Source organism: Coregonus lavaretus, assembly GCF_964263955.1.
Source record: "Coregonus lavaretus genome assembly, chromosome: 20".
Lineage (NCBI taxonomy): Eukaryota > Metazoa > Chordata > Actinopteri > Salmoniformes > Salmonidae > Coregonus > Coregonus lavaretus.
The window spans coordinates 34,344,661-34,368,553 of record NC_140007.1 but is presented as its reverse complement, the minus strand read 5'-3'; the positions used below and the strand labels follow the sequence as shown (position 1 = coordinate 34,368,553).

The window sequence follows — 23,893 nt, the reverse complement described above, 5'->3', positions numbered from 1 at the left end:
GAGGGAGATTATCAGTGGTCTTGTATGTCTTCCATTTCCTAATAATTGCTCCCACAGTTGATTTCTTCAAACCAAGCTGCTTACCTATTGCAGATTCAGTCTTCCTAGCCTGGTGCAGGTCTACAATTTTGTTTCTGGTGTCCTTTGACAGCTCTTTGGTCTTGGCCATAGTGGAGTTTGGAGTGTGACTGTTTGAGGTTGTGGACAGGTGTCTTTTATACTGATAACAAGTTCAAACAGGTGCCATTAATACAGGTAACGAGTGGAGGACAGAGGAGCCTCTTAAAGAAGAAGTTACAGGTCTGTGAGAGCCAGAAATCTTGCTTGTTTGTAGGTGACCAAATACTTATTTTCCACCATAATTTCAAATAAATTCATTAAAAATCCTACAATGTGATTATCTGGATTTTTTTTCTCAATTTGTCTGTCATAGTTGACGTGTACCTATGATGTAAATTACAGGCCCCTCTCATCTTTTTAAGTGGGAGAACTTGCACAATTGGTGGCTGACTAAATACTTTTTTCCCCCACTGTATATACACATACACATACTAATCAGGGGGAATGGGAACCAGGTGTGCGTAATGAGACAAGACAGTCCGTGGTTGGTGGTAATGATCAATGTCAGTGACACCTAGAAAGCTGGTGACGTAGACCTCCGGAACTGGTGAACGGAATGAGCAGCAGTACCGGGGCGATCCGTGACAGCTTCATGACTTTAAGTAGTTTTGACCATTTTGATAACATTGTGATACCAGTAGGAGTAGAAACACCAATGATACATTTTAGGTAAATTTGGATTTTCTTAAATGGAGGCCACAGATGGTCATTAAACCTTTACAAAAATAGACTTAAGTGATATGATTAATCACAATGTAATTTCCCTTCATTTAAATTGAGTAACACCAAGTGACACTGGATTTATGCACACAAATTATAAATGGAATCCTCAAATTGACATACTAAAAGGGTGTGATTAGCTAGTAATTTTCTTTAATATAGACCCCTCCCTTATAACAGTTTGCCACTGGAGGGAATGCTCAAAGTCTTTGAGTGATTTTCCATGCAGCAACACCAATGACATAAAACCTAGGGACACATTATATTTGTTTAAAAAAAAAGTATTTAAACAGTTATTTGATTTTATAGATATATAAAATATTTACAATAATTGTGTTTATTTTATAGCATTTAAAATAGATAGAAACTTCTAAATCCCCAAAACATGTCACTACAACTCTTCTGGGTTACTACTGGGATAAGCCAATTTGCTTTCCCTAAGTACTTTAAACAATGCATAAACATCAAGTTTTGCAGTATAAATGGCTCACTTTGTTTTATCAAAAACATGATTGATGTGTGGCAATTTGTCATTTTAAAGTGTTTTTCATGGTTGCAAAGACGAGGGATGCAAATGCCACTGTAATTCAAGAACGACCCAGGCGATAGGCTGGGTCATTCATTGGCGATAGGCTAACCAGAGTTTGACAATGACAACATGCCCGTCAATTCAAGTGATCAGTCTGCCGCACATAGGTTACAATGTGTGTGGGCGGTAAATTCAATTGTTTGTCGTTTATTGTAATTACAACCGACAAAGGTTGTTTATAGTTACAACAATTTGGCGAAGTTTGTACACCAGACAAAGACGTCCAATCATGTGCAGGGTGAGTGAGAACAGGAAAGAGGGGCAAGTGGCAGCGGAAGGAGCAGCATCTACCTAATGCAGAAGGCTCGGTTGTTTACCTATCTGGAAGATGCTTCCAGAGAATTCTGCCAAGCATCCACTCCATTAAAATAAAGCCTGGGAAACACTTTTCTGTGAAAAAATAAAATAGTACATTAGATGTTAAAACAATTCTTCAAAAAATGTAAGTTTGGTCCTGTAAAATCTTTTGGGATGTTGATACCAGGGACTTTAAGCATGTGAGCAGTAATAAGAGTCCTCACTTCAGAATAAGAGTTCATACTTAAATCTCAATTGAGAGTTTATAAAGTTTATTCATGTGTCAGATCCCAAAACCTAGCAATTAGAAAGGTAGGCTATTTGTTTAGGTAGGCTATTCATCACATTTCTATATTTTTCTGTTTTGTTTTGCAGGAGTTGTCATGGTGTTCTGTTCCTCTTTCCCTCCGGCATGTGTGTACTACCTCTTGTGGTCTGTCTCCTACATTTTGTTCCCAACAACTCTATGGAGCTGCAAAGTGTAGTAGGCATTAAAGGCCTTGCTACAAATTCACACTCGCACTTGGCTTGTCAACAAGCCGTCCGGTGGGGTTAACTAAAGCGCCCAGACTGCTGCTGCTAGCTATCCACAGCGGATCGAAAAACAGAACGTAAGAGGACGGTGTAATGTTTTTGTAAGATTTAACTGCCTTTTTCATCATGAACACTTGATGGATAATGTACTGTACCTTAGCCATTTCTGTTTTTGATTAAGACAGGGTTTGGGTATCTGTATCTATTATGTTTGTACAATACAACTGCAGAGTTGTACTGTCTAGTGTGTACTGTATCATCCCTTATGCACTAATTGTGCTTGAGATTACTACAACAATAATACAAAAAAGTATTTTCAGTAATTAATAAAGTCATTGAGAAAAGTTTTTTACTGTAAAGAATAAGAAAATGGCGGCACAGTTTTTGCAGTGAAAAAAAAACATGGTAGAGTCAAACTAATGGCATGCTCTCAATTTGTAAGATACAGTGGGGGGAAAAAGTATTTAGTCAGCCACCAATTGTGCATGTTCTCCCACTTAAAAAGATGAGAGAGGCCTGTAATTTACATCATAGGTACACGTCAACTATGACAGACAAATTGAGAAAAAAAATCCAGATAATCACATTGTAGGATTTTTAATGAATTTATTTGAAATTATGGTGGAAAATAAGTATTTGGTCACCTACAAACAAGCAAGATTTCTGGCTCTCACAGACCTGTAACTTCTTCTTTAAGAGGTTCCTCTGTCCTCCACTCGTTACCTGTATTAATGGCACCTGTTTGAACTTGTTATCAGTATAAAAGACACCTGTCCACAACCTCAAACAGTCACACTCCAAACTCCACTATGGCCAAGACCAAAGAGCTGTCAAAGGACACCAGAAACACAATTGTAGACCTGCACCAGGCTGGGAAGACTGAATCTGCAATAGGTAAGCAGCTTGGTTTGAAGAAATCAACTGTGGGAGCAATTATTAGGAAATGGAAGACATACAAGACCACTGATAATCTCCCTCGATCTGGGGCTCCACGCATGATCTCACCCCGTGGGGTCAAAATGATCACAAGAACGGTGAGCAAAAATCCCAGAACCACACGGGGGGACCTAGTGAATGACCTGCAGAGAGCTGGGACCAAAGTAACAAAGCCTACCATCAGTAACACACTACGCCGCCAGGGACTCAAATCCTGCAGTGTCAGACGTGTCCCCCTGCTTAAGCCAGTACATGTCCAGGCCCATCTGAAGTTTGCTAGAGTGCATTTGGATGATCCAGAAGAGGATTGGGAGAATGTCATATGGTCAGATGAAACCAAAATATAACTTTTTGGTAAAAACTCAACTCGTCGTGTTTGGAGGACAAAGAATGCTGAGTTGCATCCAAAGAACACCATACCTACTGTGAAGCATGGGGGTGGAAACATCATGCTTTGGGGCTGTTTTTCTGCAAAGGGACCAGGACGACTGATCTGTGTAAAGGAAAGAATGAATGGGGCCATGTATCGTGAGATTTTGAGTGAAAACCTCCTTCCATCAGCAAGGGAATTGAAGATGAAACGTGGCTGGGTCTTTCAGCATGACAATGATCCCAAACACACCGCCCGGGCAACGAAGGAGTGGCTTCGTAAGAAGCATTTCAAGGTCCTGGAGTGGCCTAGCCAGTCTCCAGATCTCAACCCCATAGAAAATCTTTGGAGGGAGTTGAAAGTCCGTGTTGCCCAGCGACAGCCCCAAAACATCACTGCTCTAGAGGAGATCTGCATGGAGGAATGGGCCAAAATACCAGCAACAGTGTGTGAAAACCTTGTGAAGACTTACAGAAAACGTTTGACCTGTGTCATTGCCAACAAAGGGTATATAACAAAGTATTGAGAAACTTTTGTTATTGACCAAATACTTATTTTCCACCATAATTTGCAAATAAAATCATTAAAAATCCTACAATGTGATTTTCTGGATTATTTTTTCTAATTTTGTCTGTCATAGTTGACGTGTACCTATGATGAAAATTACAGGCCTCTCTCATATTTTTAAGTGGGAGAACTTGCACAATTGGTGGCTGACTAAATACTTTTTTCCCCCACTGTATTTGTAATAAAAATCATGTTTTCATTATATTGCAGATACAAACAAAGTTAATTGTATAATGGTTTTTTAAATGATGGTAGACACTACCATCTCTAGATCTTATGTTCTACTGAAAATAACTCTACCAAAGTGATTGTACATAATGAATTGTGTGTGGATATATGGGATTGTTGAGAAATATGTAGTTTTTATTTTCTCTTCAAAACACCAAGTTTGTTGTTTTTGATCATCAACTGCATTCTTTAATCGGAATAGTATTATTTTTCTTAAAAATCTTAACCATTTTGAGAAAAGATTAGTTTCATTTTATTGCAAGCAAAATGTAATAGTGCTTACGGTCCCACCAGATATACAGTGCCCTCTGTAATTATTGGGACAGTGAAGCATTTTTCTTCTTTTGGCTCTATACTTAAAAGGTTTGGATTTGAAATCAAACAATGACATTGAGGTTAAAGTGCAGACTGTCAGCTTTAATTTGACGGTATTTCATCCATATTGGGTGAACCGTTTTGAAATTACAGCAAAAAAGTGCTGTAATGTCTAAACTGTTCACCCACTATGGATTAAATACCCTCAAATTAAAGCTGATGGTCTGCACTTTACCCTCCTAGTTATCGTTTGATTTCAAATCCAAACTTTGAGTATAGAGCCAAAAGGAGAAAAAATGCTTCACTGTCCCAATAATTACAGAGGGCACTGTATATTAAAAAGATCATAGGCTAGCTATGGTGAATACAATAATGGGCATTCATATAAAATAAATGGGTCTCAATGTTGTTATTAAATGCCCACACCAGTACAAATCCACTTTTTCGAGCTGAAAAACGATGGCTAGAGTTTACCCACAAAGTTGCCCAATGATTTAAGTTAATAAGTCATTGTTTTAGTCAAAGTATATTTGGGCTTGAAGTGACATCTGAACTGCCCACTTCGTCCAAATCCTTGTGAATGCGGTGTCTTTTCCTATGATATTTTTTTATTTGCAGACGTTTTGTTTAAGGGCTGGGTTTTATTTGAATGTTACCACCCAGCATGGCATTGTTTATTAATCAGAAACCGCTGCAAAGTTATTCCTCTTCGACCGTGTTGAGCCAAACAGCCCCGTGTCCACTTGGCTGCCTGAGCCATGGAGCAAATTGAAATACTTTGTTTTAACCATTAAAATTCTCATAATCCATTGGATAATTTGTGGATTTAAATATATATAAATGGTATATTGCGTGATATGATAGCGTTTTGCAAACCCGCTACACCCGTCGTCCCAAGATGAACGGTTTTGCGTCACTACACGCTCCACTGCTTTGATTGGTGTAATGTTAGCTACAAACCACATGCTATCTGCCCATCCAGAATCACGACACACAGATTTCTGCCCCATTGAAGCGTGCACATCGTGTTTGTGACGTTGTCAGCTAACCGATCTATAGTTACATGTCATTTGCGGCGTGCATGATCATAAGCAAAGTCATTGTAACTTATTTCACTTCCACTGTGAGAACCATGAGCACGGGCTGACTTTGCTTTGCTGTACCGAAGCCTGCCAGCAGTCTACCTAACAAAGTTTGCACTGTGACCATTACAATGAAGACAAACGCATATCAGCTATCTTTCAATAGTTAGCCATATTACTGGAGCTTCACCTTATTCATTCGAACTATTTCTATGGCGGATTCGCAGCCTTAATTTATGGAGGATGCCACAACTTTGGAGATAACAGATGGCGAAGTCAAGTGGTTTCCATCTGTGGCAAAATTTTCCCTAAACCAATGCTTATGACAAATCCAGCTCCAGAGCGAGCCATAGAGCCAGCTGGCTAATCTTTTGAATATGGTGTAGTAAAAAAACTAAACATCACCAACAGATGATATTAGCTAGCTACACTGCCCTATTTATTTATGTTTATCAACTCCACATAGAAATTCCCACACCCAATTCGTGAATATGTATGTATAAGTAGCCTTCGTCATTCTTTGGAGGTCGAACCTAAATGTGCATTTCCTCTTTAGGACAGGAAGCAGGGGTTCCCAAACTTTTTCACTCAGGCCCCCCTTCCAGCATTGGGGAACATCCTGTGCCTCCTCTCTGCGCACCACGTCTATTTCTATGGGCACAAGCACTGTTCATGACATGAACTGTTCACACACCTCTTGTTGGCAGAGAGAACATTTAGCAGGTTTAAAGCTTATTTCCTGCATTTCTACACATTTTGTAATGGGGTGCAAAAGAACATTTTGCAGTTTTAATGCTCATATTCTTGCAATTCTATACATTTTTGCCATGTCTGTATTCATGTGATATTTGAGTGACTCAAACATTACAACAAAATCTATGGGCAAAGAAACCTGGCTAAAAAAATTGCTCTCTAAGCAAGGTATGCAATGACTGACATGAAAAGGGGGAAACTGATGATGCATTTCGAAATTGCACCTTGTGCATTCTACTAATACTCTTGAAAGTTGTAAGTTGAAAGCCGGACTGCGTTCCTCCCCCCGCCGACCCCTGGGGTGAGCCCCACAGTTTGGGAACCACTGCTTTAAATGCCCAGTGCAGTCAAAAACATGATTTTCCTGTGTTTTTATATATATTTCCACACTGGTTGGAATAATACACTGAAATTGTAAAAATGATAATGGCCTTTTAGTGCGAGAGCTGTTTGAAAAGAGCCTGTTTTGGTGGGATGGAGTTTTGGCCTGCCTGGTGACATTGGCAGTAAATTAGTTAATAGACCAACAAGAAAGAGTTCCAAACCACTAGTTTTCCTCAGACCACTCCCAGACAGTCCCTTTTAATTTGACTTACACATGACATTGTGGTCAGATTCTAGCTCCTGTGAACGTAGCTTTATATTTGGTATTTGTGCACCTCTGCTTCTGTTTTAGGAGGCTTTGCACTTTCAGTAGTGCATAAAAAAATAAAATAATGCATTACCATCCCATTGCTTTTAAGCTGAGGTACAGTGAATATTTTGTAATTTTTTTAGTTCAGTTGATAACGTGTACACTTTCACACTATAGTGCCAGCCCAAATTGTTCTGTGCTGACTTAGATGTATTCCTTTCCTGCTGTCATTTCCAGTACGATTTCAGCAACTATGGTGGATGTGTAACCAGTCCTGCACAGCTCATCTTGGCTTGGCTCAGCGCAGTAGTGTGAAAAGGTTTTGCAGTTACTTTTAAGCGTGAATCATGAGGACAAAAATGTTGTCTGGAATATTCCTGTTCTTCATCAATTTCCACATGCCTCGTGTGTTATTCTGAAAATGGTGGTTTGTGCCTCCCTTTAGAATTTTAAGATATGAGTGTGTGATTGAGACAATGTGATGATGGATTTGTTTTGAATTGTCTTTAGAGACTGACTGACAATAGCAACAGGACAGTAAAACTATAAATGTCACCTCCATGTGGTCCAAACTACTTGTTTGTTGGCATCATGGTCAATGATAAGCAATGTTATGAAAATCAACAGTGGAGTGTGTGCAGTACAGTTTTACATAGCGTGATCACAGTGACTTCAAGACAGTCTCGTTGTGGGCACTAACTGTATGGCTACAATACTACATGTCTCATTACTACCGTTAATGGCACAATAGTTATCCTCACCCAATTAAAAACAAGTAAAATATATCTTTTAAATTATGTAAATGTTTTGACAATTAAAAAAGTGGTGATATAATGACTTGCCTGGTTTCATGACACTGGGGACAATATGACATTAAGAACACTTCTTACATTTGTACAAGTTCTTAAAATATGTTCACTTGTGATGGGCCAAAAATGTGACGTGACAATAACATTATAGTGGCAGATTATTTTTTCCTGACATCCATTTATGTGCTAAAAGGGACACTCATCCAAAAATGCAATCTTACAATAAGGCTAGGTTGCATCCTCCATACAATACTTCCACACCCTCATGCACCCTTATGTTAACCCATTTACAAAATTTCATCTCAGCATCATAAAATAATCTCTCTGAAAGTTTATAACACATTTGATACCACAGTACAGTACACATCAACCTAAAATCAACTACAGCCATGCTTTGTAATGGACTCACTCCTTGCTTCTAGCTAGCCTCTTTATTCATGAATGTGATGCCTTGGGCTAGATATTTAGGGCAGCACACCTGCCCTCTTGCTGTAGTCAATGATGTCCATGCCCTCTGGGATGTAGATGTCTGTAGTGCCAGCAAGGTATGTGTAAGACCCCAGAAGCTTGATGATGGCGGAGAACACAGGCCGGTCCTTGAAGCTCCACATCCAGCAGTACTTCATCAGGTCATACCTGGAGAGAGAGACCGATGAATAGAATAGAATGAGAGAGCCTGATTAGATTAAATAGGCGGCTACAACATGGAGGCATTACACAGCTAATAATGGGCTTTACATTGGCTGTGGCATAATTACATGTATATTCTTATGGTTTAATGAGAATATTGTAGACATATTAGACTCTTTATAGCCAGGGACGGGCACAGACTTACAAGGGCCCTCCACAGTTGTCTGGCCTCTTCATCCTGTATGATTTCTGTAGGTGGAGGAACACACACTCCGGCTCCAGATCAGGGTAGGGGGGAGAGCCTGAGGAAGAAATATGAAAAATTAATAAAATATTAAAGACTACTAAAACAAAAAAAACTAACTGAAAATATTGTTGTCTTATTGTAGAGGTAGGCGTGCATTTGCAAAATTACTTGAATCAGATATCTGCAAAGTAACAGTTACCCAATGTGATCAATTCATACAGAAATATTCCAAAAGACCATCTGAGGGGGAGAGAAAACAAGTTATCAAGCATGTTGAGATGTTACAAAAAACTACTGAAAGTCATGTAGAAATATTTTGTCTGAACGTTAATAAAACCAAACAAATGTTCGGTTAATGTATACTCTACGGGACGGATTCCCAAACACAGATTACGTTTAGTGCTAGACAAAAAAAAAAAAGCTATTTCAATGGAGATGTTTTAATTGATAATGCTTTAGTCCAGGAATGGGCTTAATCTGTGTCTGGGAAACCGGCCCTACATGTCCCAAAACTCACACATCACTCCTGTCTGTGGTTGGGTGCTTCATTATCCTCTCTGGAGCCTGCCATTTGAGAGGGACCTCAGCTGTTCTCTGATTGGCCAGCTTGTCATTCTGGCACCTGCGATTGGCCAGTTTGTCAGTCTGGCGCTGGCGGACCTCGAAGGCCAGGCCCAATCCAGACACCCTCACAGAGAACCCTGGACCAATCAGGACGTTCTGTGCAGCGACATTACCATGTACAAGCCTGTGCTCTGACAACAGATAGTCCTGAAAGAAGATAGTAGAAAGAAAAAACTGTGTAATATTAATGATGTGCTTGAATGCAGACACCAGGATATAATTGATGTGATACTTTTAAATTGCTTGGATTACATGCTCATAGTCATTGTATTCTAGCAACTGGCTGCAGTACCAAGGTTTTCCATGAGGTGTCGTCTATTGACGATGAAACTGTTATAAATCACATTGGTATCAATATGCAGCTAGGACATTACACTGTATTCACTGCACAGAGCTTGTTGTGGTACTGTATTTTGGCCTTCCATTGGATATTAGATCTCTCCAAATGCTACAGAAAATGACTTACCAGGCCTGCTGCCACCTGCTTTGCCACCAAAAACACTGATCTCTCTGAAAAGTGTTGCAGTGGACTCAAGGACTCCGAATCACTCTGGAGAACAGGGAAATTAATTATTATTCAGTCAACTAAGGGGGATGCTCGGTATTAAATGTCTGAAATTAAAATCACCAATTATTTCTCTGTAGACCTTTCAATTAATGACTTCAATTTGAATTAAATGTAACTGAAAAATTGAATAATAATGAATTTACATCATATTGGGATTAGAAATACAGTATTATTCATATTCAGCAAGGTTGATTAGTGAGGGCTCTGGTGAGTATGACTTCCAATGTATTTGTTACAGCAAATAAACTTAAACTTAAAGTCCCACCAATTGTTGTCTTATATTTCTCAGGGTCCAGAGGTAGTGCAGGAGGTTGCCAGGACTACAGGCCTCCAGTACCAGGTACATGGGTAGTCTCTGTGTCTGACAGTACAGCATCCGGACCAGGTTCTGGTGTTGACACACTTTACCATGGAAAAGGATCCAGTCAACAAATTCCTTTGCCTCAGGCTGATTTATGCCACCTGAAAGGAGATACAGTATACTGTAAGTAAGAGATTGGACCAAAGTTTTCAACTTCTTAAATAAGTAATAAGATCATAGAAATAAAATAACAAAATCCATTGCAGTGGGATCCTCTAAGAGTCGAATTCAAAAATTATGTTTGTTTTTACCTGCGAGGTACACACAGCTCTCCCATACCTCAAACTTGCTTGGGGGCAATCTCTCCAAAAATATGCTACAATGTCCCACACACAGCCTGTATAGAACTGTACAAGCATATACCTCGGAGTGTCTTGACCACCACAGCACTGGGTATATCCTTTCTTCTCATTGTGCCTCTGCAGATAGGACCATAGTGGCCAGTCTGCCAGAACTCCAGCCCCTCCAGAGTACATTCTCCTGGGATCTCCCATGGACCCACTGGGCTAGTGGACACACACTCCTGACCTGCTGGATGCAACGCAGTACTGTGCTAAACATTTGTGATAGCATGCATTTGAATTTCAACTTGAAGTTGTTTCTTGAGGTTTATATTGTAATGTTTGTCCAATGTCATGTGCCTTCCTAGGCAGTAGAGGGCTCATGTTAGTCATGGTTTAAAGTTTGCATACTGATGCAGAGTGTTGATATGAGCAGGAACAGATTGCATTAACAATTATTTTTACGCAATAATTCACTGTGGTGTATTCACTAGACAATATTACAGGTCTAACACAGGTTGATATTTCCAATAGGTTTAAGTTTACCACAATTTGTGTAATGGGCAGGGATGGAGGTCCTCTCTGGTGTTGCTATTCTTCTACAGAAGAGACTGCACAGTATGCTGGTCACAACAACCACTGTGCTGAGAGCCAGGAGAGTGGGGATAATGATCACAGCTAATGTGCCCGATCCTTCCTCATCTGAATACATACACAGTACAGATGGTACAGGTGGAACACAACACAATCAGTGTAACTGGTGCACTCAGACAGCCAACTGGTACATCAAACTTGGTTCTTCTTGCACATCTAATATTTTATCTGAGCTGGTGTTGTAGTTTACACATGGGAACATAAAAGACTTACAGCACTGAGGGTCTGAGGTGTTGTTGCATGGAGACGCCTGCACATCCATAGATTACAGATGGTTCTTACCATTTCTCACAACTTCAGGAAGAGAGATTTATGCAACATAAGGCCTAGAAATAGTATAATATAATCAACACAGTATCCAGTAGACCTACGGTCTCATGAGTCTCCTCAAGTACCCCCAGTGGATAGGCCAAGTACCCCTAGGTGTTCTACCCCTGGTTGGGAACTACTGGCCTAGACCACATAACAAAAACCAGTATACTCAATTTTTAACTCACAGAAAATATCGTAAGAAAGCACATGCAGATACAAGCTGATGGGATATCGTGCCAATTACCCATAGGCCTACTAATTGGTCTTCCAAGCAAGAAAGAGAGCTGTAAGAACAACAGCGCGTCCTCACAGATACCAAATGAAACTGTAGTTATGAACGCCGGCAACTTACCTGGGAGATATCAGGACAGATGGAAAATGTGTCTCCATATGCCTACCTGTAATTTTTGAGTGAGCTCTCGTGATAACAGCTTTTGGAAAATACCATTTTCTGACGTCGAATGCCCTTCTGTCTGAGCGGGCAATGACCATGAAGGTGAGCGCGGTAAGTTGACTGACTGTTAATTATTAACACAGGGACATTTTGTGTGTGACTGTTTTTTTTATTTTTACGATTAAGATAATATTGAGGGGAAATGTGATGTGATATTTGTCTAGTACGGCTTTTCTGCTTTTCGTATGTGTCCTCCATTCACAGGTGTCCTTATCATAGACTTAGATAGACATCGCATCAGTCTCTGTCCCATTATGGCGTCTGTGAGAGCATGGACATCGCGATTGAGCCCATCTCCCTAGAGTGGTAAGCAGGAGTCCCATACCGAAAAAAAAAATGCATGTGAAATATAAAATATTTGCCAAATAAAATATTTTCATACAAATGTATGTATTCCAAATACTGTACATTTACAAATGTATGTCACGCTATATATTTTTAGGCCGTCATTGTAAATAAGAATTTGTTCTTAACTGACTTGACTAGTTAAATAAAAATATCCTGTCCCGAGATAGTTTTCCCTGGCTAAACTAGCTGGCTAGCTGAACTATGATAGTTTTCATCCCCATTGGCCAACTTCATAAATACTGCACCCTCAACTTCAAAACGTATTATACAATCATGTAACTAAGAAAGTCACTGGAAAGAAACTTGAAAAGGATTTATTGTTTTGTTGAATAGTCATGACTGGATTGAGCTATCTGTCGTAAGACAACGGTGACGAAGGATATCAATGCTACTTAACGAGGATCCAAGTTCAGTTTTGAGATCCACCGGAGTCATTGGCTTAGGGTATTTTTTTAAATATATTTTTAATTTTATTGTATTTTTCATTATTTTTTGGGGGGTGGTAGGGTTAGCTGGATGTTTCTAATTGGTCTTGGAACTGTGGTAACGGGCAGCCTCTCCCCGCTTGGCTCGATGGGATATGTAGTGATTTTGCCAAAACAGCCAGATATGTACACAGTCTTCGACCCTTAACCTTTTTTTAAACGGACTATTGTATTTGTTGATTAAATCAGGCTTTATTAATATAATGAGTAATCCAGGAATGTCACTAGTTAATTGAGATGAGAAACCTCGAAAATAGCAACTCTACAGAGCGCCAAGGACTACAATGAATGGCTAAATTACTTCCGGACATGAAGGGTCCAAGCTCCTCCTCCTCCTCCTCACCACTCTATTTTGAAGTAGTCAGAGATCTGTATATAGAATGTATATAATGACGATAACCTGCAGTTAGGGAATGTTTGCTCACAAGTATAATTCATTGGCTGATCCCTCCTGGTGACCTGGATGGAATTATGTGATCCTTCCTTAACCCATAGGACGTCCCACCCAGTCGGCTACTTCAAAAAGGTGAAAGTCCTCAATGCCACTTTTATGCAAAAATAGGCTTTTGGGCACTAGAGTCCTCTATCTATCTCTATGGTCCCCATGCACATGTCCAGGGTGAGAAATCATATTAGAAGTGTGAGAAACCCAGGATGGTTGAATGGTGACAGTGGTAGGCCTTCAACTAGCAAGCAGATGGAGATGCAGTATTTAATAACTAACAGTACATTATTCTCATCTAATTGTACAAACATTTCTCCATGATTTGGACAAATTCAATTGTAGGCTATTGACAAGCAGGCAATTAAACTCATTTTACACTATCAACAATTATTAATTTGTCACTTGATACCAATGGGAAAGGAATGATCTATTCCATTTTTTTGCAGACAATTCCAGGGAGAAATGCCCAGATCTGGCATCTATTGACAATGGGGTTGTTCCACCTCAAAAAGCACAAGATGGTGGATTTCGACAGATTGTTCTGAAATCGTTTCTATAGTTGTTAACGGCTATGATTAACATTCCTGAAACATTTACCATTAAACCCAAACCAATACCATTACCATTGCAAAACACTATACAGTGTGTGTTTGGGACTTTACCATTGAAGACCATTAGAGACCATAACATTTGTATTTTTTGTATTTGTATTTATTATGGATCCCCATTAGCTGCTGCCAAGGCAGCAGCTACTCTTCCTGGGGTCCAGCAAAATTAAGGCAGTACATACAATTTTGAAAACATTACAATACATTCACAGATTTCACAACACACTGTGTGCCCTCAGGCCCCTACTCCACCACTACCACATATCTACAGTACAAAATCCATGTGTACGTGTGTGTATAGTGCGTATGTTATCGTGTGTGTGTATGCATGTGTCTGCACCTATGTTTGTGTTGCTTCACAGTCCCCGCTGTTCCATAAGGTGTTTTTTAATCAGTTTTTAAAATCTAATTCTACTACTTGCATGAGTTACTTGATGTGGAATAGATTTCCAAGTAGTCATGGCTCTATGTAGTACTGTGCGCCTCCCATAGTCTGTTCTGGACTTGGGGACTCTGAAGAGACCTCTGGTGGCATGTATTGCATGGGTGACCGAGTTTTGCGCCTGTAGCTCAAACAGACAGCTCGGTGCACCCAACATGTCAACACCTCTCATAAACACAAGTAGTGATGAAGTCAATCTCTCCTCCTCTTTGAGCCAGGAGAGATCGACATGCATATTATTAATATTAGCTCTCTGTGTACATCCAAGGGCCAACCGTGCTGCCCTGTTCTGAGCCAATTGCAATTTTCCTAAAGTCCTGACCACACGACTGAACAGTAGTCCAGTTGTGACAAAACTAGGGCCTGTAGGACCTGCCTTGTTGATAGTGCTGTTAAGAAGGTAGAGCAGCGCTTTATTATGAATATACTTCTCCCCATCTTAGCTACTGTTGGATCAATTTGTTTTGACCATGACAGTTAACAATACAGGGTTACTCCAAGCAATTTAGTCACCTCAACTTGCTCAATTTCCACATTATTTATTACAAGATTTTGTTGAGGTTTAGGGTTTAGTGAATTATTTGTCCCAAATACAATGCTTTTTTAAAAAGAAATATTTAGGACTAACTTATTCCTTGCCACCCACTTTGAAACTAACTGAAACTCTTTGTTAAGTGTTGCAGTCATTTCAGTCGCTGTAGTAGCTGACATGTACAGTGGCTTGTGAAAGTATTCAACCCACTTGGCATTTTTCCTATTTTGTTGCCTTACAACCTGGAGTTAAAATGGATTTTTTTAGGGGGTTTGTATCATTTGATTTACACAACATGCCTACCACTTTGAAGATGCAAAATATTTTTATTGTGAACCAAACAACAAATAAGACTCCTGAGTCTCCTGAGTGGCGCAGTGGTCTAAGGCACTGCATCGCAGTGCTAGCTGTGCCACTAGAGATCCTGGTTCGAATCCAGGCTCTGTCGCAGCCGGCCGCGACCGGGAGACTCATGGGCAGCGCACAATTGGCCTAGCGTTGTCCAGGGTAGGGGAGGGAATGGCCGTCAGGTTGATAGAGCTCAGTTGATAGAGCATGGCGTTTGCAACGCCAGGGTTGTGGGTTCATTTCCCACGGGGACCAGTATGAAAAAAAATATATATATATATATGTATTCACTAACTGTAAGTCGCTCTGGATAAGAGCGTCTGCTAAATGACTAAAATGTAAAATGTAAGACAAAAAAACAGAACTTGAGCGTGCGTGTGTATCTGACATACCCCCCCCCCCCCCCAAGTCAATACATTGTAGAGCCACCTTTTGCAGCAATTACAGCTGCAAGTCTCTTGGGGTATGTCTCTATAAGCTTGGCACATCTAGCCACTGGGATTTTTGCCCATTCTTCAAGGCAAAACTGCTCCAGCTCCTTCAAGTTGGATGGGTTCTGCTGGTGTACAGCAATCTTTAAGTTATACCACAGATTCTCAATTGGATTGATTCTCAATGAGCCATCTGATTCAATGAGTTTGCCTTTTTTCCCAAGATTTCATTTAAGGTGCTCCAAAGCTTTTTACTATCATTCTTTATGTCATTTATCTTTGTTTCATAGTGTAGTTTCTTCTTCTTTGTATTCAGTTTAGTTACATGATTTCTCAATTTGCAATATGTTTGCCAATCGGTCGTGCAGCCAGACTTATTTGCCATTCCTTTTGCCTCATCCCTCTCAACCATACAATTTTTCAATTCCTCATCAATCCACTGGGATTTAACCGTTTTTACAGTCATTTTCTTAATGGGTGCATGCTTATTAGTAACTGGAATAAGCAATTTCATAAATGTGTCAAGTGCAGTGTCTGTTTGCTCCTCATTACACACCATGGACCAACATATATTCTTTACAACATAGGAATCACTACAAAACTTATTGTATGACCTCTTATACACAATATTAGGCCCAGCCTTTGGAACTTTGGTTTTCCTAGATATGGCAACTATATTGTGATCACTACATCCAATGGATTTGGATACAGCTTTCAAACAAATCTCTGCAGCATTAGTAAAGATATGACCAATACAGTTGAAGTCAGAAGTTTACATACACCATAGCCAAATACGTTTAAACTCAGTTTATCACAATTCCTGACATTTAATCCTAGTAAAAAATTCCCTGTCTTAGGTCAGCTAGGATCACCACTTTATTTTAAGAATGTGAAATGTCAGAATAATAGTAGAGAGAATGATTTATTTCAGCTTTTATTTCATTCATCACATTCCCAGTGGGTCAGAAGTTTACATACACTCAATTAGTATTTGGTAGCATTGCCTTTAAATTGTTTAACTTGGGTCAAACGTTTCGGGTAGCCTTCCACAAGCTTCCCACAATAAATTGGGTGAATTTTGGCCCAGTCCTCCTGACAGAGCTGGTGTAACAGAGTCAGGTTTGTAGGCCTCCTTGCTCGCACACGCTTTTTCAGTTCTGCCCACAAATGTTCTATAGGATTGAGGTCAGGGCTTTGTGATGGCCACTCCAATACCTTGACTTTGTTGTCCTTAAGCCATTTTTCCACAACTTTGGAAGTATGCTTGGGGTCATTGTCCATTTGGAAGACCCATTTGTGACCAAGCTTTAACTTCCTGACTGATGTCTTGAGATGTTGCTTCAATATATCCACATAATTTTCCTTCATCATGATGCCATCGATTTTGTGAAGTGCACCAGTCCCTCCTGCAGCAAAGCACCCTCACAGCATGATGCTGCCACCCCCGTGCTTCACGGTTGGGATGGTGTTCTTCGGCTTGCAAACATCCCCCTTTTTCCTCCAAACATAACGATGGTCATTATGGCTAAACAGTTCTATTTTTGTTTCATCAGACCAGAGGACATTTCTCCAAAAAGTATGATCGTTGTCCCCATGTGCAGTTGCAAACCGTAGTCTGGCTTTTTTATGGCGGTTTTGGAGCAGTGGCTTCTTCCTTGCTGCGCGGCCTTTCAGGTTATGTCGGACTTGTTTTACTGTGGATATAGATACTTTTGTACCTGTTTCCTCCAGTATCTTCACAGGGTCCTTTGCTGTTGTTCTGGGATTGATTTGCACTTTCGCACCGAAGTACGTTCATCTCTAGGAGACAGAACGCGTCTCCTTCCTGAGTGGTATGACGGCTGAATGGTCCCATGGTGTTTATACTTTCGTACTATTGTTTGTACAGATGAACCTGGTCCCTTCAGGCATTTGGATATTGCTCCCAAGAATCAACCAGACTTGTGGAGGTCTACACATTTTTTTTCTGAGATCATGGCTGATTTCTTTTTGATTTTCCCATGATGTCAAGCAAAGAGGCACTGAGTTTGAAGGTAGGCCTTGAAATACATCCACAGGTACACCTCCAATTGACTCAAATGATGTCAATTAGCCTATCAGAAGCTTCTAAAGCAATGAAATCATTTTCTGGAATTTTCCAAGCTGTTTAAAGGCACAGTCAACTTAGTGTATGTAAGCTTCTGACCCACTGGAATTGTGATTAAGTGAAATCATCTGTGTGTAAACAATTGTTTGAAAAATTACTTGTGTCATGCACAAAGTAGATGTCCTAACCGACGTGCCAAAACTATAGTTTGTTAACAAGAAATGTGTGGAGTGGTTGAAAAACGAGTTTTAATGACTCCAACCTAAGTGTATGTAAACTTAGGGCTTCAACTGTAGGTCAGGAGCCAGACAAGAAGGAACGAAAATAAATTATTTAGGCTATATTATTTCTATTATTTCAAGCCTATAGCCTACAAAGAAGCATTTGCGAGTGCGACACAATAGGTTAGTAGGGACATAAAGCCCTCAGCATTTAAACACCATTTCGTTGTATTAAATCATTATAGTCTATAAATTGCGCATATAGGCTGTGACTTCCGTTTAATTTATTTAATTCTAAGTAAAATGACTTATTAGTGCCTTTTGAAATAATTTTTAGAATACATTTTTAGAAACACTAGTTTGGCCAGTCTGTGGCTTTTGGCCACTCTTGCCACCCTATTTTTCTATAGGTAGGCCTAAAGGATTTTAGGCAAAATAACCCAATCAAAACGGAAAGCTCATTGAACGTGGGAATATGCCAGGCCTATTGGGCCAAAATCAATTATGGCCTATTGCAGGGTTCTTCAATTCCGGTCCTGGAGGGCCGAAACACCTCTGTTTTTCATCCTCTCCTTCTAATCTGGGGCTAATTCAGACCTGGGACACCAGGTGAGTGCAATTAACTACCAGGTAGAAATAAAAAAACAGAAGTGTTTCGGCCCTCCAGGACCGGAATTGAAGAACCCTGGCCTATTGTATAGATAATAGAACAAAAATGAACGAAACGTTTAAGAGATCTGATTTTTAGTTTATAAATACTTAAGACACTTAGTTATCTACCCACCTCGTTCCTTTCTTTTAGCATGTGCACGTAGTAAGTACACCATCATGCTTTCGGGATATGTGTATTTTCAGATTCCACATTAATTATTTAGTTGTGGAATCTACATCACCGCACTCCATCTCTTGCTCTTGGTCCTCATCATTGTAAGTCACCTTGATTTTGCATCTGTGTGTGTTTTATCAGTTTCTTTATGAAAATATTTAGCGAACTCCATGACAGTATCTAAAGTAAGGGGCTATAGCAGCACACAGGTAGGCATGCCCTGAGCTCATGAAGTGAGCGAAATTGGAGCGGGCGACAAGGCCGACGATCGAGCTCCAGTGAAATTGGAAACGCTACGCTCCAGCTCCGCTCGCATACTCTACTAGGCCTACTGTTCGTCAATATAGGCCGAGTGCATAGACCGTTTATAAAACCCTAGTGCTACTCTGTATCTACGCATCTACTTCATTTAACCACAAGATGGCACAGTCACGTAACAATTGAACCACTGAGTGTGACAGGACATCCCTCTATAGATGACTAGAGAAAATGGATAGGCTTTTTCTGTTGACCCTAAAGTATTAAAACCGTGATTAGTCTACGCGTGGAATTACCTTCAGCAAATGTATTTGTAATTGCACTGTCCTGTTTTGACTTAAGTTATTACTGCTAAACTTTACCATGCAATTACAAATCAGTAATGTAACTATCTACCGAGGAATGTGTAGTTACAGGTATAAGGACAACCTAATGGAGCGCATCTGTGGCCTACAAGAATAATGTGATATTGTTGCAATATTTCATCAACTGGGCCCGCTCGATTTACCTGCCTTGCGTGCCGGGTCTCTCAACGTTCCCGAAGAACGACTGAGAACTCTTGTCTACCCGACACCCTTGGCGATCTAAATCAAGCGCGTCCATTGAAAAGCATTTGCGCGGAAGCCCCGCCCAATTATTCTTCATTGGTTGACTTGCATTGTTTTACTCTTATCCCATGATCTGATTGGAGGTGGAGGCAATCCCAGCTGTCGTTTGCGGCTGGATGGGCTTTTCTACAAGAAATGAACATGGTAAAAAGGAGCAAAAAAGTTATTAGGCCATTCCTCATCTTATGGTTGGCGCCACTGACTGCTGCGCCTTTATAAATATACCTTGCTGTGTGAGCCACCGGAGACAACTGCGGAGACCGCGCGCTTCTGAGCTGGGTTTACGAGGGTTGAAGAATAGGGAGCAAGTTGCCATCAGACTACACTATGCGAGTTCTGCGAATACATTCGCTGCTGGGTCCAGGTATGTTTTTCCGTTTCCAAGGATAAGGATTGCATCGCTGATGTCACGGTTGAGGACGTAGAACAGGTGCGCGGAACTAAGTTGGGACCTGGCGAATTTTGGAAAAATAATTGTCACCAGGTGTAGGCTACATTCGGGCAACAGTTGTTAATGCTCAATAATTCAACGATATAGTAGTTCGAGGATATTTTGTTAATCAAATTGATACATCGACTCTGTCTCAAGTGGAGTAGCGTATCCTAGGCTATATAGACATAACTACGGATCAGTACAACATTTACTTATTGGATATTGTGCGTAATAAGCTATTAGACAACGGTTTCAGACCGATTCACTGAAAGTAAACAGTAGGCTACTCATTCATAAGTAGAGCTTCATTGCCCAGCCACCCAAGAATTTAGCGCGAGTTACAACACCAGCTTCCCAGCGATCGATCTTGCCTCCTGCGATAACACTGACGCAGATAATTGTGCACTACAGTCTACCATTGTATTGTAGACACTCGGGTGATGTTCCAGTAATTCAATGGACGGGATGTTCATATGGATAATGCTTTGAAATGACATCTGCTCAAGGAATGGAATACAACCACAGTGAGCAGATTGCCTCATCTCAGCATCTCTGTGCAAAAATAATATTTTGCATGATTGCGTTTTAGGAACATAACTGCTTGTCTCGTCTCTCAAACAACCACAGTGTCTGGGACTCTAAAGGTTTACAAGAGGGATTAAACATGTCCAAAACGCTGAAGAAGCACTGGTCAGGCAAAGTCCAGGAGTGTGCCGTGTCATGGGGGAATGCTGGGGAGTTCGGCTCGGTTGTGGAGGTACGAGGGGGAGCGGAGCTAGGAGACTTCCCGTACCTGGGACAGGTGATTACCGAGGCGATAGTCTGTCACGTCGGGAGGTTACCGAACTGCGGAGACGTGCTTCTGGAAGTGAACAGCACCCCTGTCAGCGGCCTGACCAACCGAGACACCCTTGCTGTCATCCGCCACTTTCGTGAGCCCATCCGTATCAAGACCGTCAAACCAGGTATGTCAAGTGTTTGCGCTCTTATCGTTGAGGTTTTGTAGCCTGCTATACTCTCCAATGTTATGCATTTTGTCATGCGATGTCAGTTTCATACTATGGCATACTGAATTAATGACCCAAGCGTGGTCTGGTCTGTGTTTTTTTCCTTTAAATTAAGACTTAGATAACCAGGTGAGGGGAGTTCTTTACTAATTACTGACCTTAATTCATCAATTAAGTACAAGGGAGGAGCGAAAACCCGCAGACACTCTGCTCTCTGTGGAATGAGTTTGACACATGCAGTACATAGGCTTGCTTTTTCAAACTAAAATGTGCATCCTGTAGCACTATCTACAAAAAGTTTTGGGACACTGTAAAGTCCATGGAGAATAAGAGCACCTCCTTATCTACGATAATCGAGAATTTCAATAAGCATTTTGCTATGGCTGGCCATGCTTTCCACCTGGCTACCCCTACACCGGCCACCAGCTCTGCACCCTCTGCTGCAACTTGCCCATGCACCCCCCCGGTTCTCCTTCACCCAAATTCAGATAGCTGATGTCCTGAAAGAGCTGCAAAATCTGGACCCCTACAAATCAGCTGGGCTAGACAATCTGGACCCTTTCTTTCTAAAATTAGTCGGCAAAATTGTCGCAACCCCTATTACTAGCCTGTTCAACCTCTCTTTCGTATTGTCTGATATCCCCAGAGATTGGAAAGCTGCCGCGGTCATCCCCCTCTTCAAAGGGGGTGACACTCTAGATCCAAACTGTTACAGACCTATATCCATCCTGCCCTGCCTTTCGAAAGTATTTGAAAGCCATGTTAACAAACAGATCACCGACCATTTCGAATCCCACTGTACCTTCTCCGCTATGCAATCTGGTTTTCGAGCTGGTCATGGGTGCACCTCAGCCACGCTCAAGGTCCTATACGATATAATAACCGCAATCGATAAAAGACAGTACTGTGCAGCCGTATTCATTGACCTGGCCAAGGCTTTTGACTCTGTCAATCACTGCATTCTTATTGGCAGACTAAATAGCCTTGGTTTCTCAAATGACTGCCTCGCCTGGTTCACCAACTACTTCTCAGATAGAGTTCAATGTGTCAAATCGGAGGGCCTGTTGTCGGGATCTCTGGCAGTCTCTATGGGGGTGCCACAGGGTTCAATTCTCGGGCCGACTCTATTCTCTGTGTATCTCAATGTCGCTCTTGTTGCTGGTGACTCTCAGATCAACCTCTACGCAGACGACACCATTTTGTATACATCTGGCCCTTCATTGGACACTGTGTTAACAAACCTCCAAACGAGCTTCAATGCCATACAACACTCCTTCCGTAGCCTCCAACTGCTCTTAAACGCTAGTAAAACTAAATGCATGCTCTTCAATCGAACGCTGCTTGCACCCGCCCGCCCGACTAGAATCACTACTCTTGGCGGGTCTGACTTAGAATATGTGGACAACTACAAATACCTAGGTGTCTGGTTAGACCGTAAACTCTCCTTCCAGACTCACATTAAGCATCTCCAATCCATAGTTAAATCTAGAATCGGCTTCCTATTTCGCAAACAAAGCCTCCTTCACTCATGCTGCTAAACATGCCCTCGTAAAACTGACTATCCTACCGATCCTTGACTTTGGCGATGTCATTTACAAAATAGCTTCCAACACTCTACTCAGCAAATTGGATGTAATCTATCACAGTGCCATCCGTTTTGTCACCAAAGCCCCATATACTACCCACCACTGTGACCTGTACGCTCTTGTTGGCTGGCCCTCACTACATATTCGTCGCCAAACCCACTGGCTCCAGGTCATCTATAAATCACTTCTAGGCAAATCCCCGCCTTATCTTAGCTCATTGGTCACCATAGCAACACCCACCCGTAGTATGCGTTCCAGCAGGTATCTCTCACTGGTCATCCCCAAAGCCAACACCTCCTTTGGGTGCCATTCCTTCCAGTTCTCTGATGCAAATGACTGGAACGAACTGCAAAAATGTCTGAAGCTGGAGACTCTTATCTCCCTCACTAACTTTAAGCATCAGTTGTCAGAGCAGCTTACGGATCACTGCACCTGTACACAGCCCATCTGTAATTAGTCCACCCAACTACCTCATCCCCATATTGTTATTTACATTGTTATTTATTTTGCTCATTTGCACCCCAGTATCTCTATTTGCACATAATCTTCTGCACATCTATCACTCCATTGTTAATACTAAATTGTAATTATTTTGCACAATGGCCTATTTATTGCCTTACCTCCATAACTTACTACATTTGCACACACTTGTGTTATTGACTGTACGTTTTGTTTATTCCATATGTAACTCTGTGTTTTTATCGCACTGCTTTGCTTTATCTTGGCCAGGTCGCAGTTGTAAATGAGAACTTGTTCTTAACTGGCTTACCTGGTTAAATAAAGGTGAAATAAAATAAACCACAGGAGGTTGGTGGCACCTTAACTGGGGAGGACGGGCTCGTGGTAATGACTGGAACGGAATGAGTGGAATGGTATCAAATACATCAAACACATGGTTTCCAGGTGTTTGATGTCATTCCATTTGCACTGTTCCAGCCATTATTATGAGCCATTCTCCCCTCAGCAGCCTCATGTGGTGCCTTAAAGTCATCATCTTATCTCTGCTCAGGCAGTAGCAGGCAGCCAGACAACGTTATCTCTGTGCTCCCCTTACTGTACTGTCTTTAGTCATCCCATTTAGCTAGGCTAGCCTGCCTAAATATGCTGCAGAGCTGTCTGATTTAAATCATCTGACAAGTTCTTC

At 41.0% G+C, this 23,893-nt stretch overlaps 3 protein-coding genes across 8 annotated transcripts in view; 2 read left to right on the top strand and 1 right to left on the bottom strand.

Annotated features, from left to right (window-relative positions):
• LOC311148214 (transmembrane protein 269-like) overlaps nt 1–7,982 on the top strand; it is a 36,747-nt gene extending 28,765 nt beyond the window's left edge. Inside the window, exon 8 of the mRNA XM_084185102.1 lies at nt 2,102–7,982. Within this exon, the coding sequence (XP_084041228.1) occupies nt 2,102–2,211 (110 nt within the window). The 3' untranslated portion in view covers nt 2,212–7,982. The remainder of the gene's footprint in view (nt 1–2,101) is intronic.
• Nucleotides 7,983–8,270: 288 nt separating this feature from the next.
• Nucleotides 8,271–12,132, bottom strand: LOC311148213 (tyrosine-protein kinase STYK1). 6 transcript variants are annotated; one of them, XM_084185099.1, is made up of 10 exons: nt 12,030–12,132; nt 11,533–11,613; nt 11,212–11,367; nt 10,748–10,915; nt 10,289–10,485; nt 9,922–10,005; nt 9,349–9,602; nt 9,031–9,071; nt 8,790–8,886; nt 8,271–8,590 (listed from the first exon to the last, which is right to left on the bottom strand). In XM_084185099.1, the coding sequence occupies exons 2-10, from the start codon at nt 11,579–11,581 to the stop codon at nt 8,419–8,421; spliced, it is 1,218 nt and encodes a 405-aa protein (XP_084041225.1). In that variant the 5' UTR covers nt 11,582–11,613; nt 12,030–12,132; the 3' UTR covers nt 8,271–8,418. The 6 variants fall into 6 exon arrangements, with proteins under 6 accessions (XP_084041225.1, XP_084041224.1, XP_084041223.1 ...); XM_084185098.1 differs by having other exon boundaries at nt 11,533–11,645; nt 12,030–12,124; XM_084185097.1 differs by having other exon boundaries at nt 11,533–11,645; nt 11,984–12,117.
• A 7,718-nt stretch (nt 12,133–19,850) lies between these two features.
• magi3a (membrane associated guanylate kinase, WW and PDZ domain containing 3a) overlaps nt 19,851–23,893 on the top strand; it is a 251,585-nt gene continuing 247,542 nt past the window's right edge. Inside the window, exon 1 of the mRNA XM_084185095.1 lies at nt 19,851–21,121. Within this exon, the coding sequence (XP_084041221.1) occupies nt 20,821–21,121 (301 nt within the window). The 5' untranslated portion in view covers nt 19,851–20,820. The remainder of the gene's footprint in view (nt 21,122–23,893) is intronic.

Excerpts from the sequence above, each read along its gene's own strand:
- LOC311148213 (XM_084185099.1), bottom strand. The coding sequence starts at position 11,581 with ATGGATGTGCAGGCGTCTCCATGCAACAACACCTCAGACCCTCAGTGC. Across the intron at positions 9,603-9,921 it reads AGCAGGTGGCAGCAGGCCTG|GACTATCTGTTGTCAGAGCA; the intron begins GTAAGTCATTTT and ends ATCTTCTTTCAG. Across the intron at positions 9,072-9,348 it reads ACCACAGACAGGAGTGATGT|ATGGTCTTTTGGAATATTTC; the intron begins GTGAGTTTTGGG and ends TCTCCCCCTCAG.